Raw genomic sequence first — 19,221 nt, 5'->3', positions numbered from 1 at the left:
GTAAACTGCTTGTCACTTAGTTAAATGTTTTTAAAATGCACATGTCCTAGTTGCAACGATCTCACATAGAGAGGTGATTTTAAGAAATCGCAAACAGAAAAAAAAAATTATTGATTCCTTGTGAATTAAAAATGATTTCGCAAACCACCGAAAATGGACACATGATGGTTTACAAAACTTCATTAAAAATTTAGCAAAAATTACCCGAGGAAGTAAACTGTTATACAATTCAGCAGATAGCGATTGTGAAATGCTCTGAATGTGTCGATGTTCCGAGTGTGTCAGCGCTATGAAAGTGTCGTGGAGTTGCGTGTAGTTTGATGTAGTCCCTGCTCGTCTCAGCATCGGATGGGATTTCTGTGGTGGTACTAGTGGTAGCAGGTCAAAGTTCGCTGTTACTGTTAGGTTCATGTTGTTGGGCTGCTGGAGGGAGGGGGGAGTGGGTCAGGGGGATGCTTAAACCGTGGATCATATGTTTTGGTCAAATTTGGTTCCTTGTGTCATGGGTCGATTGGGACAGCGCTGTGTTTAATTTAGCGGTCAGTCTTGGACTAGGGGTTGTTTTGTTGGTCAATTTTGGAGTTGGGATTGTTTTGTTGGTCAATTTTAGAATAGGGGTTGTTTGTTGGTCAGTTTTGGACTAGGGGTTGTTTTGTTGGTCAGTTTTGGACTAGGGGTTGTTTTGTTGGTCAGTTTTGGAGTAGGAGTTGTTTTGTTGGTCAGTTTTGGACTAGGGGTTGTTTTATTGGTCAGTTTTGGACTAGGGGTTGTTTTGTTGGTCAGTTTTTGGAGAAGAGGTTGTTTTGTTGGTCAGTTTTGGAGTAGGGGTTGTTTTATAGGTTAGTTTTGGACTAGGGGTTGTTTTGTTGGTCAGTTTTTGGAGAAGAGGTTGTTTTGTTGGTCAGTTTTGGACTAGGGGTTGTTTTATTGGTCAGTTTTGGAGTAGGGGTTGTTTTGTTGGTTAGTTTTGGAATAGGGTTTTTTTTTTGTTGGTCAGTTTTTGGAGAAGAGGTTGTTTTGTTGGTCAGTTTTGGAGTAGGGGTTGTTTTGTTGGTCAGTTTTGGACTAGGGGTTGTTTTGTTGGTTAGTTTTGGACTAGGGGTTGTTTTGTTGGTCAGTTTTTGGAGAAGAGGTTGTTTTGTTGGTCAGTTTTTGGAGAAGAGGTTGTTTTGTTGGTCAGTTTTTGGAGTAGGGGTTGTTTTATTGGTCAGTTTTGGAGTAGGGGTTGTTTTGTTGGTCAGTTTTGGACTAGGGGTTGTTTTCTTGGTCAGGTTTGGAGTAGGGGTTGTTTTGTTGGTCAGTTTTGAAGTAGGGGTTGTTTGGTTGCTCAGTTTTGAAGCTTTTTTTGTCACTCTTCTGAGTGGTATGGCGTGGTCGGGTGGTAGAACAATTGGCTGCTAGCCCGTAGGTATCAAATTCGGATTTTGGGTTTATACTTGGGATTGTAGGACATCCCATAGTCCACGCAGCTCTGATGGGTACCTGATTTACGTTGGGGAAAGTAAAGGCGGCTGGGCATAGTGCTGACCACACCATCCCTTCAAATACCGATGTCAAAAAACTTGAACTCTACTTCATCTGCTAAATGGATAGCTACGTCTAAATACGAACTGAGTATTGGCTGATCAGTCTTGTAGCGGGGGTTTGTTGCAGGCCTACAGATACGCGCAAGTATGGGATTGGCTCAACAACACTAGTGGCTAGTGGTGACGCCATCTGACTCAGTGTTTCTAAAATACTGAAACAGCCTCTAACCCGCGTTCCTATCGTCTTCTAGTCCTCCAGTAGTGGGTTTCAAGAGGCGGTGCTCTAGCCTATATTTAGCTGCCGCACTACACTGGCGACACCTATTCTTCTTAAATCCTGTTTCTCATTGTATCCAAGCCAGGATTTATTGCCCAAATCGCTGCCAATTTTTTTTAAATAAAGATTCCCAGGTTTACTTTTAACTGGAAATTTCTTTTTTAAAAATCAAACGTAAATGAACATAAATTATAAATAAACTTCGTCCTTGACTTTTAGGCACCATGAAGTGTAATTATTCGCTGACGTACCCTCGCCAGAATTGTAGAATTATGTTCTATTTTTATCGCAGTACTTTATGCCGCCAGTAAAACTATGAATTAGAATAGTCAATAAATATTATGTAGAACACGGAGACAACATGGGCGACAACTCTCAACTAATGTCTGCAGCTTAAGCCGGAGCGTAGCAAAGAAGATGGCTGGCACGTACGTCACGTCATATACACACATGAGAGAAGGTTCTCATTGCGTGATTGTTAAACCCATCAGAAGTTATCTTTTCCATGTAGGCCTATTTATATTTTTAACAAGTAATGTTGATGTAGAAACACGAACTTATTACCCGCTAAAAATGCTGGGATATGAATATAGTTAGGCAAAGGGAGTTCGTGTCTTGGGGGTGTGCGCTCAGAACCAGAAATAATATTACATTTATATTAAAACATATACCCTAAGCATAGTCCACAAAGGAAGGATGATGATGATAGTCCTCCCCCCACCCGGAAGCTCAAAGTGTGTGCCCCCATCCCGTCCACTGAAAAAAAAAAGAAACCCTGCTAGTTATTTCCAGAACTCTGTATTGAGGCTTTACTTAGGAGGTGGATAGTCTCTGGCGATATACTCATACGTTTCAATGGATGGGAATGTACATGTAGATTATATATTGGGTTGATGGATGAGATGTTAGATTAGGAACTGGAGAGCTACGGCCAGTAGAGCCAGTACTTGTATAGAGCCGTTGGGCGGAGCTGGTGTTCGAGTGAGTGGTTGACGAAAGATTATGTTAGTCGCGTGCCCTATAGATCAGTACATGGCCGTAGTTTGATTACGTCTGCAAATGGCCGTAGTTTACCTCCGTCTGTAAATGGCCGTAATTTGACTAAGTCTGCAAATGGACATAATTTGACTAAGTCTGCAAATGGACGTAATTTGACTAAGTCTGCAAATGGACGTAATTTGACTAAGTCTGCAAATGGACGTAATTTGACTAAGTCTGCAAATGGACGTAATTTGACTAAGTCTGCAAATTGACGTATTTTGGCTACGTCTGTAAATAGCCGTAGTTTGACTCTTCAAATAGCCGTAGTTTTACCATGTCTATAAATCGCCGTAGTTTGGCCACATCAGTAATTGGCTGTTGTTTAAGCATGCCAGAAAATGGCCAGTTTGGCGCTCCTCATTAAATGCCCATAATTTCACAATGTAAAATATCGGCCGCAGTTTGACCACTTGATTAAATGCCCATACTTTCACAATGTCAAATAACGGCCGTAGTTTGACCACCACTCTGTAAATGGCCGTAGTTTGACCACCACCGCGTCAGTAAATGGCCCACAGTTTACCTCTATGCAGCGATACACAAGGAAGAAAAAAAAACAACCACCCACTGTTGTCTATTCACCATTGATTTCTCCCTTACACTGCCGAGCCAAAAAAAAAATTCCTTCAGCAGGTAGGACGACTCCGTCTAGGTCACCGTGTCGCGCTACCTGAGCACGGCGTGTCTCGTGCTGCGGAATGTGCTGATGGCGGGGGACTTGTTGACAACTTTCGCGTCGTGTGTGTTGTCTTTTCGCCGTGTCGCCTGTACGTTGGATGGGGCGTGATTCATACATCGTGCAAAGCTTATGTAGTTATAGGTCTTCTTGTTTTTCAAACTATTTCGGAGGATTTAAAAAATTAACTATTTTAAGTTATTAACAGTGAAATTTTTACCCGGTGTTTTGTTGCCATTGTAAGATTTAAACAGTGTAACCTCTGCTTTTATGTAGACATTGTGAAATTTTTATACCTTACTTTTTCCGTTATCTGACTAAGAATGTGTACTTCCTATTATAGGCTATTGATCAAGTTTTGTATCTGTCACTGTTCATTGGGCCTAGAGATTGCCAAGTGTAATGAAATCTGTCAGTACATTCATTAGGGTCTTTAAGAGTTTAGATATGGTTTCACATGTTTAAATGAATTTATTTAAGATTTTATCTCTTGTTTATTCTCTGTGTTCATGTATTCTCACAGTGGAAGTTAGCAAACAGTAAACACGGATGTTTTTGTCTTTGGTATTGTCAGTGAGTGCTTATTGTAATTCGATCTAACTTTGGTAACTTTGTGGTTTGTTGTATTCACTTAATGGTCACTCATTGGTTTTCTGATGAGAGGTCACTTGGTCTTTAAGTGGTCATTATGTAGTCTCATTGGGCATTTGGTAGTTGTTTCTTATTGGTCATTTGGTTGTTTCTTATTAGTCATTTGGTCATTTGGTTGTTTCTTATTGGTCATTTGGTTGTTGCTTATTAGTCATTTGGTTGTTTCTAATTAGTCATTTGGTCGTTTCTTATTGGTCATTTGGTCGTTTCGTGCTTTCTTATTGGTAATTGGTGCTTCCTTATTGGTCATTTGCTGGTTTCTTATTGGTTATTGGCTGGTTTCTTAAATGTCAATTGTTAGTGTGTTGGAGGTCACTTTAATTTAGAGTTCATCTCAGATTAAAACATCACTTCTTTTGCCAATCTAGATCTAGATTTAGTAGCGCTGAACTCATTAGCTCACAAAATTATATTCATTTATCTAAAGCAAGTTTTAAATTGTGTTTTTAAACTAGTATTAAGTTTATTGATTGCTGATGGGAGTGTCAGCTTAGCTGTGTGTTTATCAGCAGTCCTGACATTCTTGTGTGCTGTGTTATGTTGAACACAGATAGGCCGATAGTTCATGTGTAGTGTGTTGTTAGTGTGCTGAGTTTTGTAGCCCATGTGTAGTGTGTTGTTAGTGTGCTGAGATGTGTAGCCCATGTGTAGTGTGCTGTTAGTGTGCTGAGTTTTGTAGTCCATGTGTAGTGTGTAGTTAGTGTGCTGAGTTTTGTAGTCCATGTGTAGTGTGTTGTTAGTGTGCTGAGTTTTGTAGCCCATGTGTAGTGTGTTTGTTAGTGTGCTGAATTTTGTTGAACACAGATAGGCCTGTAGTCCATGTGTGGTGTGTTTGTTAGTGTGCTGAATTTTGTTGAACATAGATAGGCCTGTAGCCCATGTATAGTGTGTTTGTTAGTGTGACTGCCTTGTATGTTGTAGTCCACACCCCACATTCTCAAGTCTGACACTGTGTCACCTAAAATACATATCTGGGATGATTGATGATACCTATGTTTGTTAGTAGACTCTTCCAAAAAGAGGGGTGCTAGGTTGTTAGTAGTATTATAATTTCAACTAGTTTTATGGATAGAAATTAGGGTTGGGCATATGGTAGGACTAGGGTTGGGGGTTAGGGTTAGCATTGACATTAACAAGCCATGTATTTTAGTTGACTACCAGTAGCCTAACCATGGTTTTTTAAAGAAGATTCTTATCTAACTTATCATACCCTTTTTGTTTGTTTTTTTATTGTGTTACCTTTAAACAGTTCTGTGCCATCAGCTGACTCTAGCCATGCACTTTAACCCTGCCTATTATAATATCACATGACCCATTCCTTACAGGTTTATCTTTAACATGTGAGGCAACTAACGCTATCTGTTTTATTACTAGTTACATTAACCTCACAGCAGCTACTCTTTGTAGTTACAGGTGTATCTTAAACTCTTTTGTCTAGAGCATATTTTTGTTATCATCCCTTACCCCAATAGCCTTTTTGATGGTGCTTTTCATGTTATTCACCAGAGCCCATCCTCTTGTGTCACTTTATAGCCCATCCCATAATAGGCCCATATCTTAAGTATATTTTATTGACATCAATATAAAACTTCCAATAGAGTTGCCTGTGTTATTAGAAGTAATGTAAGATTTGATAGTTTTTCAAACGTGCCCATTGTCTCAACACACTTTCCTCAACTATAAATATCCAAAGTATAATGGAGGGTGTCATCTCAAGCATCTGTTGAAACTATGTACCATAAGTTGATTTTGTAAGTTACTTTGTAGATTAGATCAGCTTTTTTAAAAGTTGATATTAGATGTATGTTATGGCAAATTGACCATAGTATCATGTCATTAAAATAATGTAGGCTTATTACATATGGCGCACAGTATACCCCATCCTAAAATAACATGAAGAATAACAATGTCTGAATTGATCCCCTTGTCATTATCTGCCCTTGTTTACCCATCTGCCTGTTTGGAACTTTCTCTCTATATCTCAACAGTTTTTTGTTTTTAATTTGTGGTTTCATTTGGTCCTTTGTATTGCATATCCTGGATTTCATTTTGTTTGTTGCCTTTCTTCTAGTAAGCCATTAATTGCTAATGAGCTTGGAAAATCCAATTAAGGTTTTTTAGAAGTTCAATTAATAGCAAGCAGATTAAGATTTGAGCTTTAAAAGGATACCATCTGCACAAGTTGCAGATCTATGTAGACTGATTATTTGGATAAGTTGAGGGTACTAATCAGGGTTTATTTCAGGTGTTCTTATTCAGGGGGCTCAAGAAAAATATATTTTAAATTTCATTATCTAGGGGGATTGGAAGTGCTTGGTGGTGGTGGTCAGGGGAAGGGGGGTTGTGAAAATTGAGATGCCTGAAAGAAACACTGGTTCAAATATTATGTACATCAGTGATGTACATCAGTGATGTACTTCAATGTTGCAGGTTCCAAATGTTCTATACTCTTAATAAATCAAGTCACTAAATGTTGCAGGTTCCAAAATAATGTTCTATACTGTCAATCAAGTCACTAAATGTTGCAGGTTCCAAATGTTCTATACTGTCAAATGTTCTATACTATCAATAAAGTCACTAAATGTTGCAGGTTCCAAATGTTCTATACTGTCAAATGTTCTATACTGTCAATCAAGTCACTAAATGTTGCAGGTTCCAAGTGCCCCCTTGTTTAAAGTATTTGTTTTGGGCCTGGTGAGAAAATGGCGAGAGCTCTGACGCTAATCTAGCTCAATCTTCCCCTGTTTGACTGGCCAAGGCTGTTTCTGATTGGGTTTTGATGTTTGCCCTGGCAGGGGAGGCCACTGTCAAATTTTTAGTCAGTCAGCCATTGTGTGGGATGGACACACCTGTTAACTGATGGCAGATTCAAAAAGCTGCTAATTACTTCATTTATTTCTGACAGCGCAGCTTAATGATTGTGAATTTTACTTCATCTTTACAGCTTTGTTTTTCTGCATCCTATACTTTACATAACTCCTTTTCTCAAGTCAATATTACCTATAATTTCAGCTCCATCTAGCATCAGTCAACAAATCCTATAATTTTTTCCCCATGCCCCTCACATTCTCCGCTCTCTCCCCCCTCCCCATGCGAGTCAAAAATTCCTGTTCCCCAGCTAATCACTAGTTTCTTTAATTCTAGTTCCCCTGCAAATCTTAATAATTCCTACTCTCTCTCTTTATTCAATAATTCAAGTCAACAGGTCAATATTTCCCATAATTCCTTTTCCCCATAAATGTAAAACCTTCCCATAATTCCTATGTTCAAAGCAATAATTCTCACATCCTTGGTCTCCCACCAAGTCAATATTTCCTCATGTAGTGCACTCTGTAGCCCACTGGTTCCCACACTAGTCCTTATGTAACTGATAAGGCTAGAAACACTGTAATTAGATTGTTTGATTGACAAGATAAATATAGAGTCTACTATACCCCAGTTTCAACGCTGGTTATAAATTCCATTTTTATCATAGAAATAGACCTGTGGGTATGGTTTTGGCTTGTGTATACCATAAATAACTTTTGTTTCGTAAAATTATGCTCCTGTGTAAGAAAATTACTGTTTTTAATAATCCCCACTGAGCAGTAGCTGAATTTGATTGATTTCTTTGACACATTCTGCCTGAGGATTGTCATGTATCAATAGGTCCACTTAATCAATCAATGTCTGCTCAAAGGAATTTATCCCTGGGAGATTTTCCCTCCTCTTTATTCCTTCCTCGTCTGCTAATACCCTCCCAGCCTCCCACTGTCTGCTCGCCCTCTTCGTGTTTGCTCAAGTTTGAGTTGGCTCATTTATTTATAGAATCAGCTTTCACGATTTTCATAAAATTCTGGTCTTTATGCTACTGCAATTGGTGCAACACATCTTCAATTCTGTGAACAATTTTGATGGTTTAACAGACTATAAAAAAGATCATGTATAAAGATATACTGTTGTGAAGCATTTAGTTCAGATTTAACTTACCTATTTTTGTTTTTATTAAAATTCACACAAAGCCTCATCTAACTCTGCCACTGACCAACATATTTAAAGCTGATTAAAAAATGGCAGTGAAATTATTTTAAATTAGCCTGCAAATTACCTGTGACAAATTAAAATAACAAATCTTTTGTTTACCCACATTTATCAAGAATGTGATTTTGTTATCAGATTTGACACTGATAGGCCAGTTTATGAAAAGGTTAAAGGTTATTTATTGCCTTTGTTTTTAATCTCTTCCTTGTGTATTCTATATTTAGCTACACAATTATAAAGTTAACATGAAATTATTTGCTTACTTGTGTTGACATTAGGCACTTTGATAAACCTTTTGTATTGTGAAGAAGAAGAAAAAAAAAACACTGGATTTATTTCATTAATGTGACTATTGGAGGAGATTCTTGTTAGTTCTTAAAATTATGTGGAGGTGTTAAAATAATGTGTAGGTGTTTGAATAATGTGTAGGTGCTTGTTAAATGAACTAAGATGAAATGGGTGTGAAGAAAGATGGAGGAAAGCCTCGCCCATACAGTGGAGGTGGGTCTAAACGCCGAGATCCATCATGGATGCTGGTCTCTGCATGCTTGATGACCTGTCTGTTTGTCTTTTCCCCGCTGCATGTCAGATGCCAGACAGCCCTCGACCTGTGTAGTGGGACGACAGACTGTCAAAACAATGGGACGTGTGTCAACCGTGGCTATGACACGACCTGCAACTGTAGCGGCACCAACTACACAGGGTGGTACTGTAATGTCACTGTAAGTTGATTTAGAAATTTAATGTTTTTTTTTACTACAAGTCTTATGATTTTTTTTTTGGTTAAGTCTCTGTTATCTATTAGTTTAGTTGGTCAAGTCTGTTATCACTTAATTTATGTTACGCTAAATCTCTGTTGGTTCGCTTTTGTTGCTCTATAATTTTATCATTTATATGTTTTGCTCTAAGTCTCTGTTATCATTTAGATTTGTTGCTCTAAGTCTCTGTAATCATTTAGATTTGTTGCTCTAAGTCTCTGTTATCATTTAGTTTTGTTACTCTATGTCTCTGTTATCATTTAGTTTTGTTGCTCTACGTCTCTGTTATCATTTAGATTTGTTGCTCTACGTCTCTGTTATTATTTAGATTTGTTGCTCTATGTCTCTGTTATCATCTAGTTTTGTTGCTCTACATCTCTGTTATCATCTAGTTTTGTTGCTCTACGTCTCTGTTATCATTTAGATTTGTTGCTCTACGTCTCTGTTATCATTTAGATTTTTGCCCTTGGTCTAGTTTATCAGTCAGATTTGTTCACCTAAGTCTGAGATATTATTTTATTTTAGTTACTCTAAATTTTTATCAGAAGTTTTTAATTAATTTAGATCTAAATCCTTGTATAATCAGAAATTCTTTTCTCAGTGTAATGTTTTATTTTATCACAATGTTAAAATGTATTTTTAATCACTAATCTTGTGACCACAGTACTTATGGATTATTACACTTTGTTTTTCAAGTCCCCTAGATAGTTGGTAAATTGTTACCATTTTTGTAATGTGTTAAATCTTTGTTTGTTGGGCCTTGTTAATGCTATAAGCTTCTGTATTTTGGCACTTGTTGACAATAACACAACTTTAAAATATTGCTCTAAAATAGTCTCTTGCAAATAATCTAAAACAATTTAAGAAAAATTTCCTCATGACTTGGTTAAAAATGTGCATGTACATTGGCTTAACTCCCCTTAAAAATACTTCACTTCTTCTGTTAGTAGGTCAAAGTTTTTATTTTGATTGAATCTTTCTTTTTGTTTTCCCCAACTATTTACTGTGGTCAAATCAATTTTGTATGTGTTGGTTAATAATCTTTTCTTTGTTTTTTAAATGTACAGTATTTTTATATGAGGTCACTTGGATAATGTAGAAATATTTATTTCAATAAAATGTAGATCTAGGCCTATACTAATCTAATTTTTGGTCATGAAATTTAATTTAACTCTGGTAGATTGTAACATGGATATTGGATAAGGCTGTTTTCTTAGTATGTCTTTTTCAAACATGTTTTTGCCATCTTGCACTACTTTCTTAAGCCTACTATCATGCTCAAAACATTTATAACTTTGTTAACTAGTACTTTGTTAACCAGTATTTTGTTAACAAACTAGTATTTTGTTAACCAACTAGTATTTTGTTAACAAACTAGTATTTTGTTACCAAATGACAGGTAAATCAGGGCTGTAGTGACAACTTGTGTTTGAATGGAGGAACCTGTGCCAGTGACTTGAATGTAAGTATTAATTAAAACTTGTTACTTTTTCTTACTTATCAACAAAATCTCAAATAAAAATAAATTAATGAGAATAATATTTTAAAGTCAAATTTGACCTGAATCTAGAAAACAAGCATTTAAGTTTTTAAAAGTCTTATACTATTTTTAAAGTATGGTTTCTCAAATAAAAATAAATTAATGAGAATAATATTTTAGAGTCAAATTTGACCTGAATCTAGAATACATTTAACTTTTATTTTTTTACAAGTCTTACTCTAGTTTTAGAGTTTGGTGTCTCAAATTTATGAAATTTGAAGATCTATACATTGTGTTTTTTTTTTTGTACAAAGATTAAATGCAGATTTTATGAAGTAAAGCAAGAATCTATCTCTCATGTAACTGTTTCAGGGCTACTTCACCTGTACCTGTCCTAGAGGGTATGAGGGTCCACTGTGTGAGAGGCTGATTGACTACTGTCACAAGGATGGCTACATGTGTGCTAACAATGGCACCTGCACAAACACGCCAGGCAGTTACATCTGTACCTGTGATAATTCTACAGGTAATTGTCTTATTGTCTTACCTGTGATAGTTCCACAGGTAACTGTCAAAATGTCTTACCTGTAATAGTTCTAAAGGCACTGTCTTAATGTCTTACCTGTATTAGTTCTAAAGATACTGTCTTAATGTCTTACCTGTAATAGTTCTTAACGTTCTGTCAAAATTTCTTACCTTTAATAGTTCTAAAGGTACTGTCTTAATGTCTTACCTTTAATAGTTCTAAAGGTACTGTCTTAATGTCTTACCTTTAATAGTTCTAAAGGTACTGTCTTAATGTCTTACCTTTAATAGTTCTAAAGGTACTGTCTTAATGTCTTACCTGTAATAGTTCTAAAGGTACTGTCTTAGTGTCTTACCTGTAATAGTTCTAAAGGTACTGTCTTAATGTCTTATCTTCAATAGTTCTAAAGGTACTATCTTAATGTCTTACCTGTAATAGTTCTAAAGGTACTGTCTTAGTGTCTTACCTGTAATAGTTCTAAAGGTACTGTCTTAATGTCTTACTTGTAATTTTCACTGTACTTTTGTAGTGTATTTTTATTTGAATATTCTATTTAAAACTTAATTATTCTAATGCAATTTAAAATAAATCAAGTTCAAAAGAAGTACGCTACGTAAAATAAGAATTTTTTTTAATGTACCCACTCAAAAGTCTCCTCACACTTCAAGTGCGCATGTGCAGTGTGAGGACATTTCTATCCTTGTCTAGTTTTTGTCTTGTCATAAGCTCAAGGAGGACTTGTAATGTTTAACATAAATATTTATAAAAAAACTTATTCTTGTCGCCAGGGTATACAGGGGTCAACTGTACTGACAGGGTCACCAGCTGCCCACAAGGCACCTGTTCTAATGGACAATGTTTTTACGGCAGCAATAATTACACCTGTGTTTGTAATAATGGTAAGTTCTACTGTGGTTTGATAATTACACCTGTGTTTGTAATAATGGTAAGTTCTACTTTTGTTTGATAATTACACCTGTGTTTGTAATAATGGTAAGTTCTACTTTTGTTTGATAATTACACCTGTGTTTGTAATAATGGTAAGTTCTACTGTTGTTTGATAATCACACCTGTGTTTGTAATAATGGTAATTTCTACTGTTTGATAATTACACCTGTGTTTGTAATAATGGTAAGTTTTATTGTTGTTTGATAATTACACCTGTGTTTGTAATAATGGTAATTTCTACTGTTTGATAATTACACCTGTGTTTGTAATAATGGTAAGTTTTATTGTTGTTTGATAATTACACCTGTGTTTGTAATAATGGTAATTTCTACTGTTTGATAATTACACCTGTGTTTGTAATAATGGTAAGTTCTACTGTTGTTTGATAATTACACCTGTGTTTGTAATAATGGTAAGTTCTATTGTCATTTGAAATTGTCATGTGACTTTGTGATAGAGGTGAGTTTGTCATGTGACTTTGTGATAGAGGGATGTGGTGACCTTGCTATAGCCTGTTGTATATCATATGCCAGAAAAATTAACCACCCAAATTGATTTTGGGCTGATGTTTATAAAATGGTTTGGTGGTTCTAGTTTTAAACACAAATATATAGGTTTCGCATGGAGAGTCAAATGGGAGAGCCCAGGGATGTGACTTTTCCGAATTTTAGCGGAAATCCGATTTTTCCGTTTCAGCTGCAATTTTCCTCCGCTGATTTCATTTTTGCCGAATTTTTCCGCCGATCTTCGATTTTTGCCGAAGTTTTAAAAATTAGGAAAAAAAACGAAAATGACATCTACGGAAATGGATGACTTGCGCATTCCATATATTCGTATTTAAATCGAGAATTGCAGTACTTAGGTCAAATATGCACATTGCTTTTTAATTAGACGATTGCTCTAGGTCTGACGGTGCTAGATTAAGATGAAATATAGATCTAGGTCAAGATTCAGAATTTAACACAGCGTTTACAATTATGACATGTATACTATACATGTAAAAAAAAAACTTGCATAAAGCTAATGTTATATGAAAACAATGTTCCCACTGAATTTGTATACTTACTGGCTAGGAGTTTAGTATCCATGTTGCAAAGTAAATTTAGTGTAAGTTGCAATTATCCAATAGTCTAACTAAACTATTTAGCCGTATTTTTGTATTTTATTTACTGTATCAGAGCGTTTGACTGACTACCCAGATCTCAGTTGGGACTTGTGATTGTAGAAAGTCTCTGAGTCCACCCAGCTCTGATGGGTACCAGACTTTCATTGGGTGAAGTAAAGGTGGCTGGGCATCACTTCATATGCCAGGGTCAAGAAACATATGAACTCTACTTCATCAGCCCAATGGATTGTTAGGTCTAAAAAGGAATTGTTGTTTTACTTATAGGATTCACAGTAGCAGAGCAGTTGTTTTACAGCTTCACATAATTTGATATCTATATGTGCTGTATATTTTCACATAATTTGATATCCATATATGCTGTGTAGCTTCACATAATTTGATATACATATGTGCCATAATAAATGTTACCATTTTGTCTATAGGTTATGAGGGCCTGACCTGCAGCTCTGTCTACGACGTATGTGTCAACCAGTCATCATGCCAGCGGGGGGTGTGTTCTGTCAGTGGCTGCAACTGTACGGGTACTGGGTTCACAGGTACGTACATACGTAGTTTTCATCTGACCCTTGAACCTTGCTAATAAATGTTGTTATGGGGTGGTTTGGCGTAATGGTAGAGCGCTACATCGCTAACCCAAAAGTCTCAAGTCTGAATCTCTGGGTTCAAGTCCATAGAATGTCCCTTAGTCCACACAGCTCTGAGGAGCACCTAATTCTCATAAGGGAAAGTGCTGACCACATTATCCCTTAATATACAGAGCAGAGGTCACAGAAACAGGTGAACTCTACTTCACCTGCCCCATGGATCATCTGGTTTGAAAAGGGAACTCTACTGTATGTTGTAGGAATCTGTTTTTTTGGACTGATGTATGATATTTTATGATTAACACTCTGTATCTCTTGTACTAGTATGTTATGTTGTGTTGTACCAATCCATAAATCTTGTACCATGTAATGTTTGCTGTACAGTTATCCAAACTGTACCAATGTACAAGTGTTGTACCATTGTGTGGGTTGACCTCATCCATGTTTGACCACTGTTCCAGGGCCTGGCTGTGATGTGGCGGTGGATGAGTGTACAAACAGCACACCTGCCTGTAAACATGGGGGGAACTGCACAGATGCGGAGTATGGGTTTACATGTGCCTGTACCATGGGTTACAGAGGTGACACCTGTGAAATACCAGACTGTAACCTGACAAAGTGTTACAATAATGGCATGTGTAAAACTAATGCTACAGAGTGGAGTTGTGACTGCCCAAAGTTTGTTGAAGGTTTGTTTGAACATTTTTACCAACACTGTGATAACTATTTTTTAGCTATTACCTTTGTTTCAGTTGCGAATGTTTTAAAATTGTACGTAATGTGACAATTATCATTCTGACTGGAATCAACATTGTAAAAGTTAAAACAGGGAAAGTTATCTGATATTTTATGTCAAAGAGATAAAGGACTTGGTATTTTTTTAAAAATAAAAATAATGAAAGATTTTATTTTGGGTTGAAATTTTAGTTTGTATTATGCTTAGAGGAATGATGAAACTGTAACATTGTACTGGTGGGGTGCACAAAAAATAGAAACAAATAATGTTACTCTGACAGAAACAATAAAACCTCTTGACATTAAGGGCTGTGTTAGCTAGTGCATTTACCAGCAATAGCAATACATTCAATACATCTTGTTTGTGATATCAGCAGGGGCTCTTTGACATATGAGTGGTTTATCTTCTTCTTCTTCTTCATTCTTAATTTTTAGTGTTGGGAGGAATCGAGCCTTAACTGTCAGAGGGTTTGAACTCGAGACAGTTTTCGAATTTATCAACCATGAGCTTTGCCGACTCGACCATGCTTCCATCACAATTAAGGATTACGTGTCAACTGGTTATGCGCCATTGAGGCCATTGACTCCGATTTCAGCCTGCTTTTCTTTTTGGATTTGCTTCCATAGCCTTTGTCCAACCAAGAACAAACTACAAGGCAGCAGTTGTTTGATTTTGGAGTTGTCTCTCCTAGAAGAGTGGCTGTCCCCAGCTAACGAGCCTCATCTGCCCGAGGGTTCGAACTCGAGACTTTACGGTTTAGCAACCATGAGCTTTACCGACTCGACCACGCCGAGTTTATAATAGTCAGGCTTTTAATAGTCAGGATCACAACTGTTTGAGGACTTAAATCTCAGTTCATTAAACTCCAATCTCACTAAGCTCATTAACTCTCCATTTAACTCGTAGTTTATCATCTATTTTAACGCTAACCTCCTCAACCCTAACCAGGTGAGCAGTGCGAGAGTGTAGGCCTATGTTACGACCAGCCATGCAGTCAGACAAACTCCTACAACTGCACCCAGCAAATACAGAACAACACCTACCAGTGCCACTGCAAACCAGGTATGTTTTTTGTCTGTTGAAAAAATATTGCCCTGCTGCTAGAAATTCCTAATGAAATTAGAAGCTCATAACCACAGTATTTCGTTTTAACTAAATTAAACTCATGTTATATTTTAAAAGAATACTATTGTTATTTCATCATCAAATGGTTAATTAATTGATATCATTTGATGAAATATTTTTTTAATTAAATTTGTACTTTTGTTCTACTATGTTTTAGTTTTCCATTACTGAAAGGTATATTGTAAACTTGTATTTTTCCTAATCCAATCTTCTTCTTCTTCTTCGTTCTTAATTATTAGTGTTGAAGGGGATCGAGATTTATCTGCCAGTGGGTTTGAACTTTGTTCGAATTTATCAGCCATGAGCTTTTTGCCGACTCGACCACGCCTCCAACACAATTAAGCGTTACGTGTCAACTGGTTATGCGCCATTGAGGCCATTGACTCCGATTTCAGCCTGCTTTTCTTTTTGGATTTGCTTCCATAGCCTTTGTCCAACCAAGAACAAACTACAAGGCAGCAGTTGTTTAATTTTGGAGTTGTCTCTCCTAGAAGAGTGGCTGTCCCCAGCTAACGAGCCTCATCTGCCCGAGGGTTCGAACTCGAGACTTTTTGGTTTAGCAACCATGAGCTTTACCGACTCGACCACGCCGACCCCCTTCCTAATCCAATGAATATTATTTATGAACATTAAAATATTTAAAAACTGTAAATATAAATGTATCTTAAAAACCCAACATTCATATAAAATCAAGCGTGGGAACTAAAATATAGTTGAAGTAATTCACCCACTCCCCTCCAGGTAACTGCAGTAATTGGAAATGGATGATTAAAAAAAGTCTATAAATTATGTGACCCTAAACTGAAAGCGTAACTGGGAACAACTTGAAAGTGGGCTGTGATTGATTTAAATTGTTTGCGTATCGTTGTAGTGACCACTAGCCTTTTTTTTCAGGCTGGACTGGCAACAACTGCACAGAGGACATTGATGAGTGTACGGCCGGCTTGTTAAATTGTGTACACGGCCAGTGTGTCAACACACCTGGGAGTGCGTACTGTAACTGTACCCCAGGCTATGAGGGCAAGTTGTGTGATGTTGACATTAACGAGTGCCAATCAAACCCCTGTCAGCATGGAGGTATCTGCGTTGATGGGGTCAATAATTACACCTGCCAGTGTGGTCATTCAGGTGAGTTGGTAACTGTAGCATTTGTATTTCTATACTTGGATTGTTGGAACCTTGCTTTGGCTTATGTAGTGGTTATTTTACAATTAACATTGTTAGTTAAACAGTTTATATATTTGTGTTATAACAACATTGTATGTAGTATTATTATTATAAGATTTGAACTATTATTCACAAGCCATTAATTTTTTTTAATTTACACAATTTTTGTTTAAGAAATTATAGGCAATAAAACTGCTGTTGAATCGTTTTCAATAATAATGTAACTAATATAATATTAAAAAAGAAAGTAATTTTTTAGCATGTTTCTTAATTTTTTTTAATTGAAATAATAGTAAAGGACAGGGTGTTTTTTCTTTTTTCTTTCTGATTTTGTGATTATTTTTATTTATTATATGTAAATTATTACGCTATTCTGACTGAAACCCAATAATCTAAAACTATTTTACTGTATAAGGTTTTTTTTTTAAAGTTACGTGGGTATTTGATATTTTCTATAACAAACTTATACTGGTTGAAAAATACGTCTTTAAAGATTTTTCTTCCCAGACTGTCTAGAGTTAATTTTTTTTTTTGAAATGCTTATGTTGTTGTTTCCCTTATATTAAAACTACTTTAACTATTTTAACATTCCCTGTTTTTATATTATTAATTTAGGTTTTGCTGGTCCAAATTGCGCTGATGATATTGATGAATGTGCCTTGAATGCCTCCATATGTAACCATGGTAACTGCACCAACGAAGTAGGAAACTTCAGCTGTGTCTGTGATAAAGAGTACCTGGCGCCAGACTGCCTGCGCCTGGATCCCTGCTTCAATTTCACCTGCCTAAATGGTGGCACCTGCACGATTAACGAGTCAAACATGGCAGTCTGTGCCTGCAGCGGCAGCTTCCAGGGGGTCACTTGTGAGAAGGTAAGGCTACCACCCTGTCACTGTGGCTACCACCCTGTCACTGTGGCTACCACCCTGTCACAGTGATGGCTACATCCCACCATGGTGATAGCTACCACCCTGTCACAGTGGCCATCACCATATCACTGTGGCTACCACTCTGTCACAGGCTTAAGTTTTTTTCTATTGTATTTGATTACAATATGAAGGCAAAGTTGACAAAACAATTTTTTTTCAATGTTGACAATGATAGAAAGCTTTTCATCAACTTGTCTAATGACCAAAACTTGCAGCACCATACATTTTCAACCAATCTCTGTACTTCCTGTTACATATAGGCCTACTATAATGCATTTTTTTTTTTGTTGTGTCCAGAGCCCAAGTTCAGCCAAAGATACAGATCTGGGGGTCATCATTGGACCTATTATTGGGGGCATCGTGTTCGTCATTATAGTTAGTAAGTATCAGTTCATGTTGGGGGCATCGTGTTCGTCATTATAGTTAGTAAGTATAAGTTCATGTTGGGGGCATCGTGTTCGTCATTATAGTTAGTAAGTATAAGTTCATGTTGGGGGCATCGTGTTCGTCATTATAGTTAGTAAGTATAAGTTCATGTTGGGGGCATCGTGTTCGTCATTATAGTTAGTAAGTATAAGTTCATGTTGGGGGCATCGTGTTCGTCATTATAGTTAGTAAGTATCAGTTTATGTTGGTGATATTGGCTTGCCATTAGAGGTCAAGATTTCTTTCTATTTCAAAGAAAGAATTTATAGATAAATTTTTTTTTTATTAAAATTCTGTTATTTTATATGATCATTGTTGTAAAATAAAAATGTTTCAGGAGTATAACCTTTTGAACTACCAGTTAGAGCTGCCAATGAAATTTTTTTTCATTATTTCTGCAATTTTAATTATTGTGATAGCCTTCATTATGACAAAAGTTTTTTAATTTCCAGTTGTGGTCATATCCTTCCTCATAACAAATGTTTTTAAATTTAAAGTTGTGGTGATAGCCTTCATTACGACATGCTTTTTAATTTCCAGTTGTGGTGATAGCCTTCATCATGACGGCCAGGTCTAAGCGAGCCACCAGGGGTGCTTACAGTCCCAGCCAGCAGGAAACTTCTGGATCGAGGGTTGAGCTGGGAAATGTGTTGAAGAAACCACCTGAGGAGCGGCTCATTTAGTTTATTTATATATGGGGGGGGGGGGGGGGGGTTATACATGAGGGGTGGATGGTGCACATTATATAATTGTGAGGGGTGGGTGCTAATGAGTGAGTATATATGAGGGGTTGATGAAAGATAATGTGCCAGGTGATTTGAGTCAGCAAATACTACATGTTGTGAAAACTAGTTGACCAATACTACAAAACAAGAATGAATATTAGACGATGGATGCACGCTACAATGGATGATAGAAGCTACTTAATGATTGATGGATGTGTTAAGTTGATGCGTGAGCATCATTTCCTATGCAGCAAGTTGATTCTTGTTTTTATAATGAATAAATTGTTTTATAAAATGTTTCTTAGTGCAGCCAATGAATGGATGTGATTGACCATGAAACTGGTGTTGTGAATAAGCTACTGGTAAACTTAGTCTAAACTATATTCCTGTGTAAATAGAGAAGGGAGGCAACTGGTCTAAAGTTTACATTAAACTAAATGTCCAGTTTTTTATTAGTGATCTGATCCTATTTTATTGTAAATTAAAGCTTTGTTTATTTT

At 36.7% G+C, this 19,221-nt stretch overlaps 1 protein-coding gene across 3 annotated transcripts in view; it reads left to right on the top strand.

Moving 5' to 3' along the window:
• Positions 1–18,679, top strand: part of LOC131929276 (protein crumbs) — a 55,877-nt gene extending 37,198 nt beyond the window's left edge. For all 3 annotated transcript variants that reach the window (XM_059285355.1, XM_059285356.1, XM_059285354.1), the window contains 11 exons: positions 8,781–8,913; positions 10,349–10,411; positions 10,802–10,955; positions 11,744–11,854; positions 13,452–13,565; positions 14,075–14,302; positions 15,298–15,411; positions 16,369–16,602; positions 17,257–17,513; positions 17,868–17,949; positions 18,537–18,679. In XM_059285355.1, coding sequence (XP_059141338.1) covers positions 8,781–8,913; positions 10,349–10,411; positions 10,802–10,955; positions 11,744–11,854; positions 13,452–13,565; positions 14,075–14,302; positions 15,298–15,411; positions 16,369–16,602; positions 17,257–17,513; positions 17,868–17,949; positions 18,537–18,679 — 1,633 coding nt within the window. The remainder of the gene's footprint in view (positions 1–8,780; positions 8,914–10,348; positions 10,412–10,801; positions 10,956–11,743; positions 11,855–13,451; positions 13,566–14,074; positions 14,303–15,297; positions 15,412–16,368; positions 16,603–17,256; positions 17,514–17,867; positions 17,950–18,536) is intronic.
• Positions 18,680–19,221: the final 542 nt, after the last annotated feature.

Source organism: Physella acuta, unplaced genomic scaffold (genome assembly GCF_028476545.2).
Source record: "Physella acuta isolate Inbredline_101_S28 unplaced genomic scaffold, ASM2847654v3 ptg001603l, whole genome shotgun sequence".
Taxonomy (NCBI): Eukaryota; Metazoa; Mollusca; class Gastropoda; family Physidae; genus Physella; species Physella acuta.
Note: the sequence above shows the minus strand (reverse complement) of the source record. Positions and strands in the feature narration are given on the sequence as shown.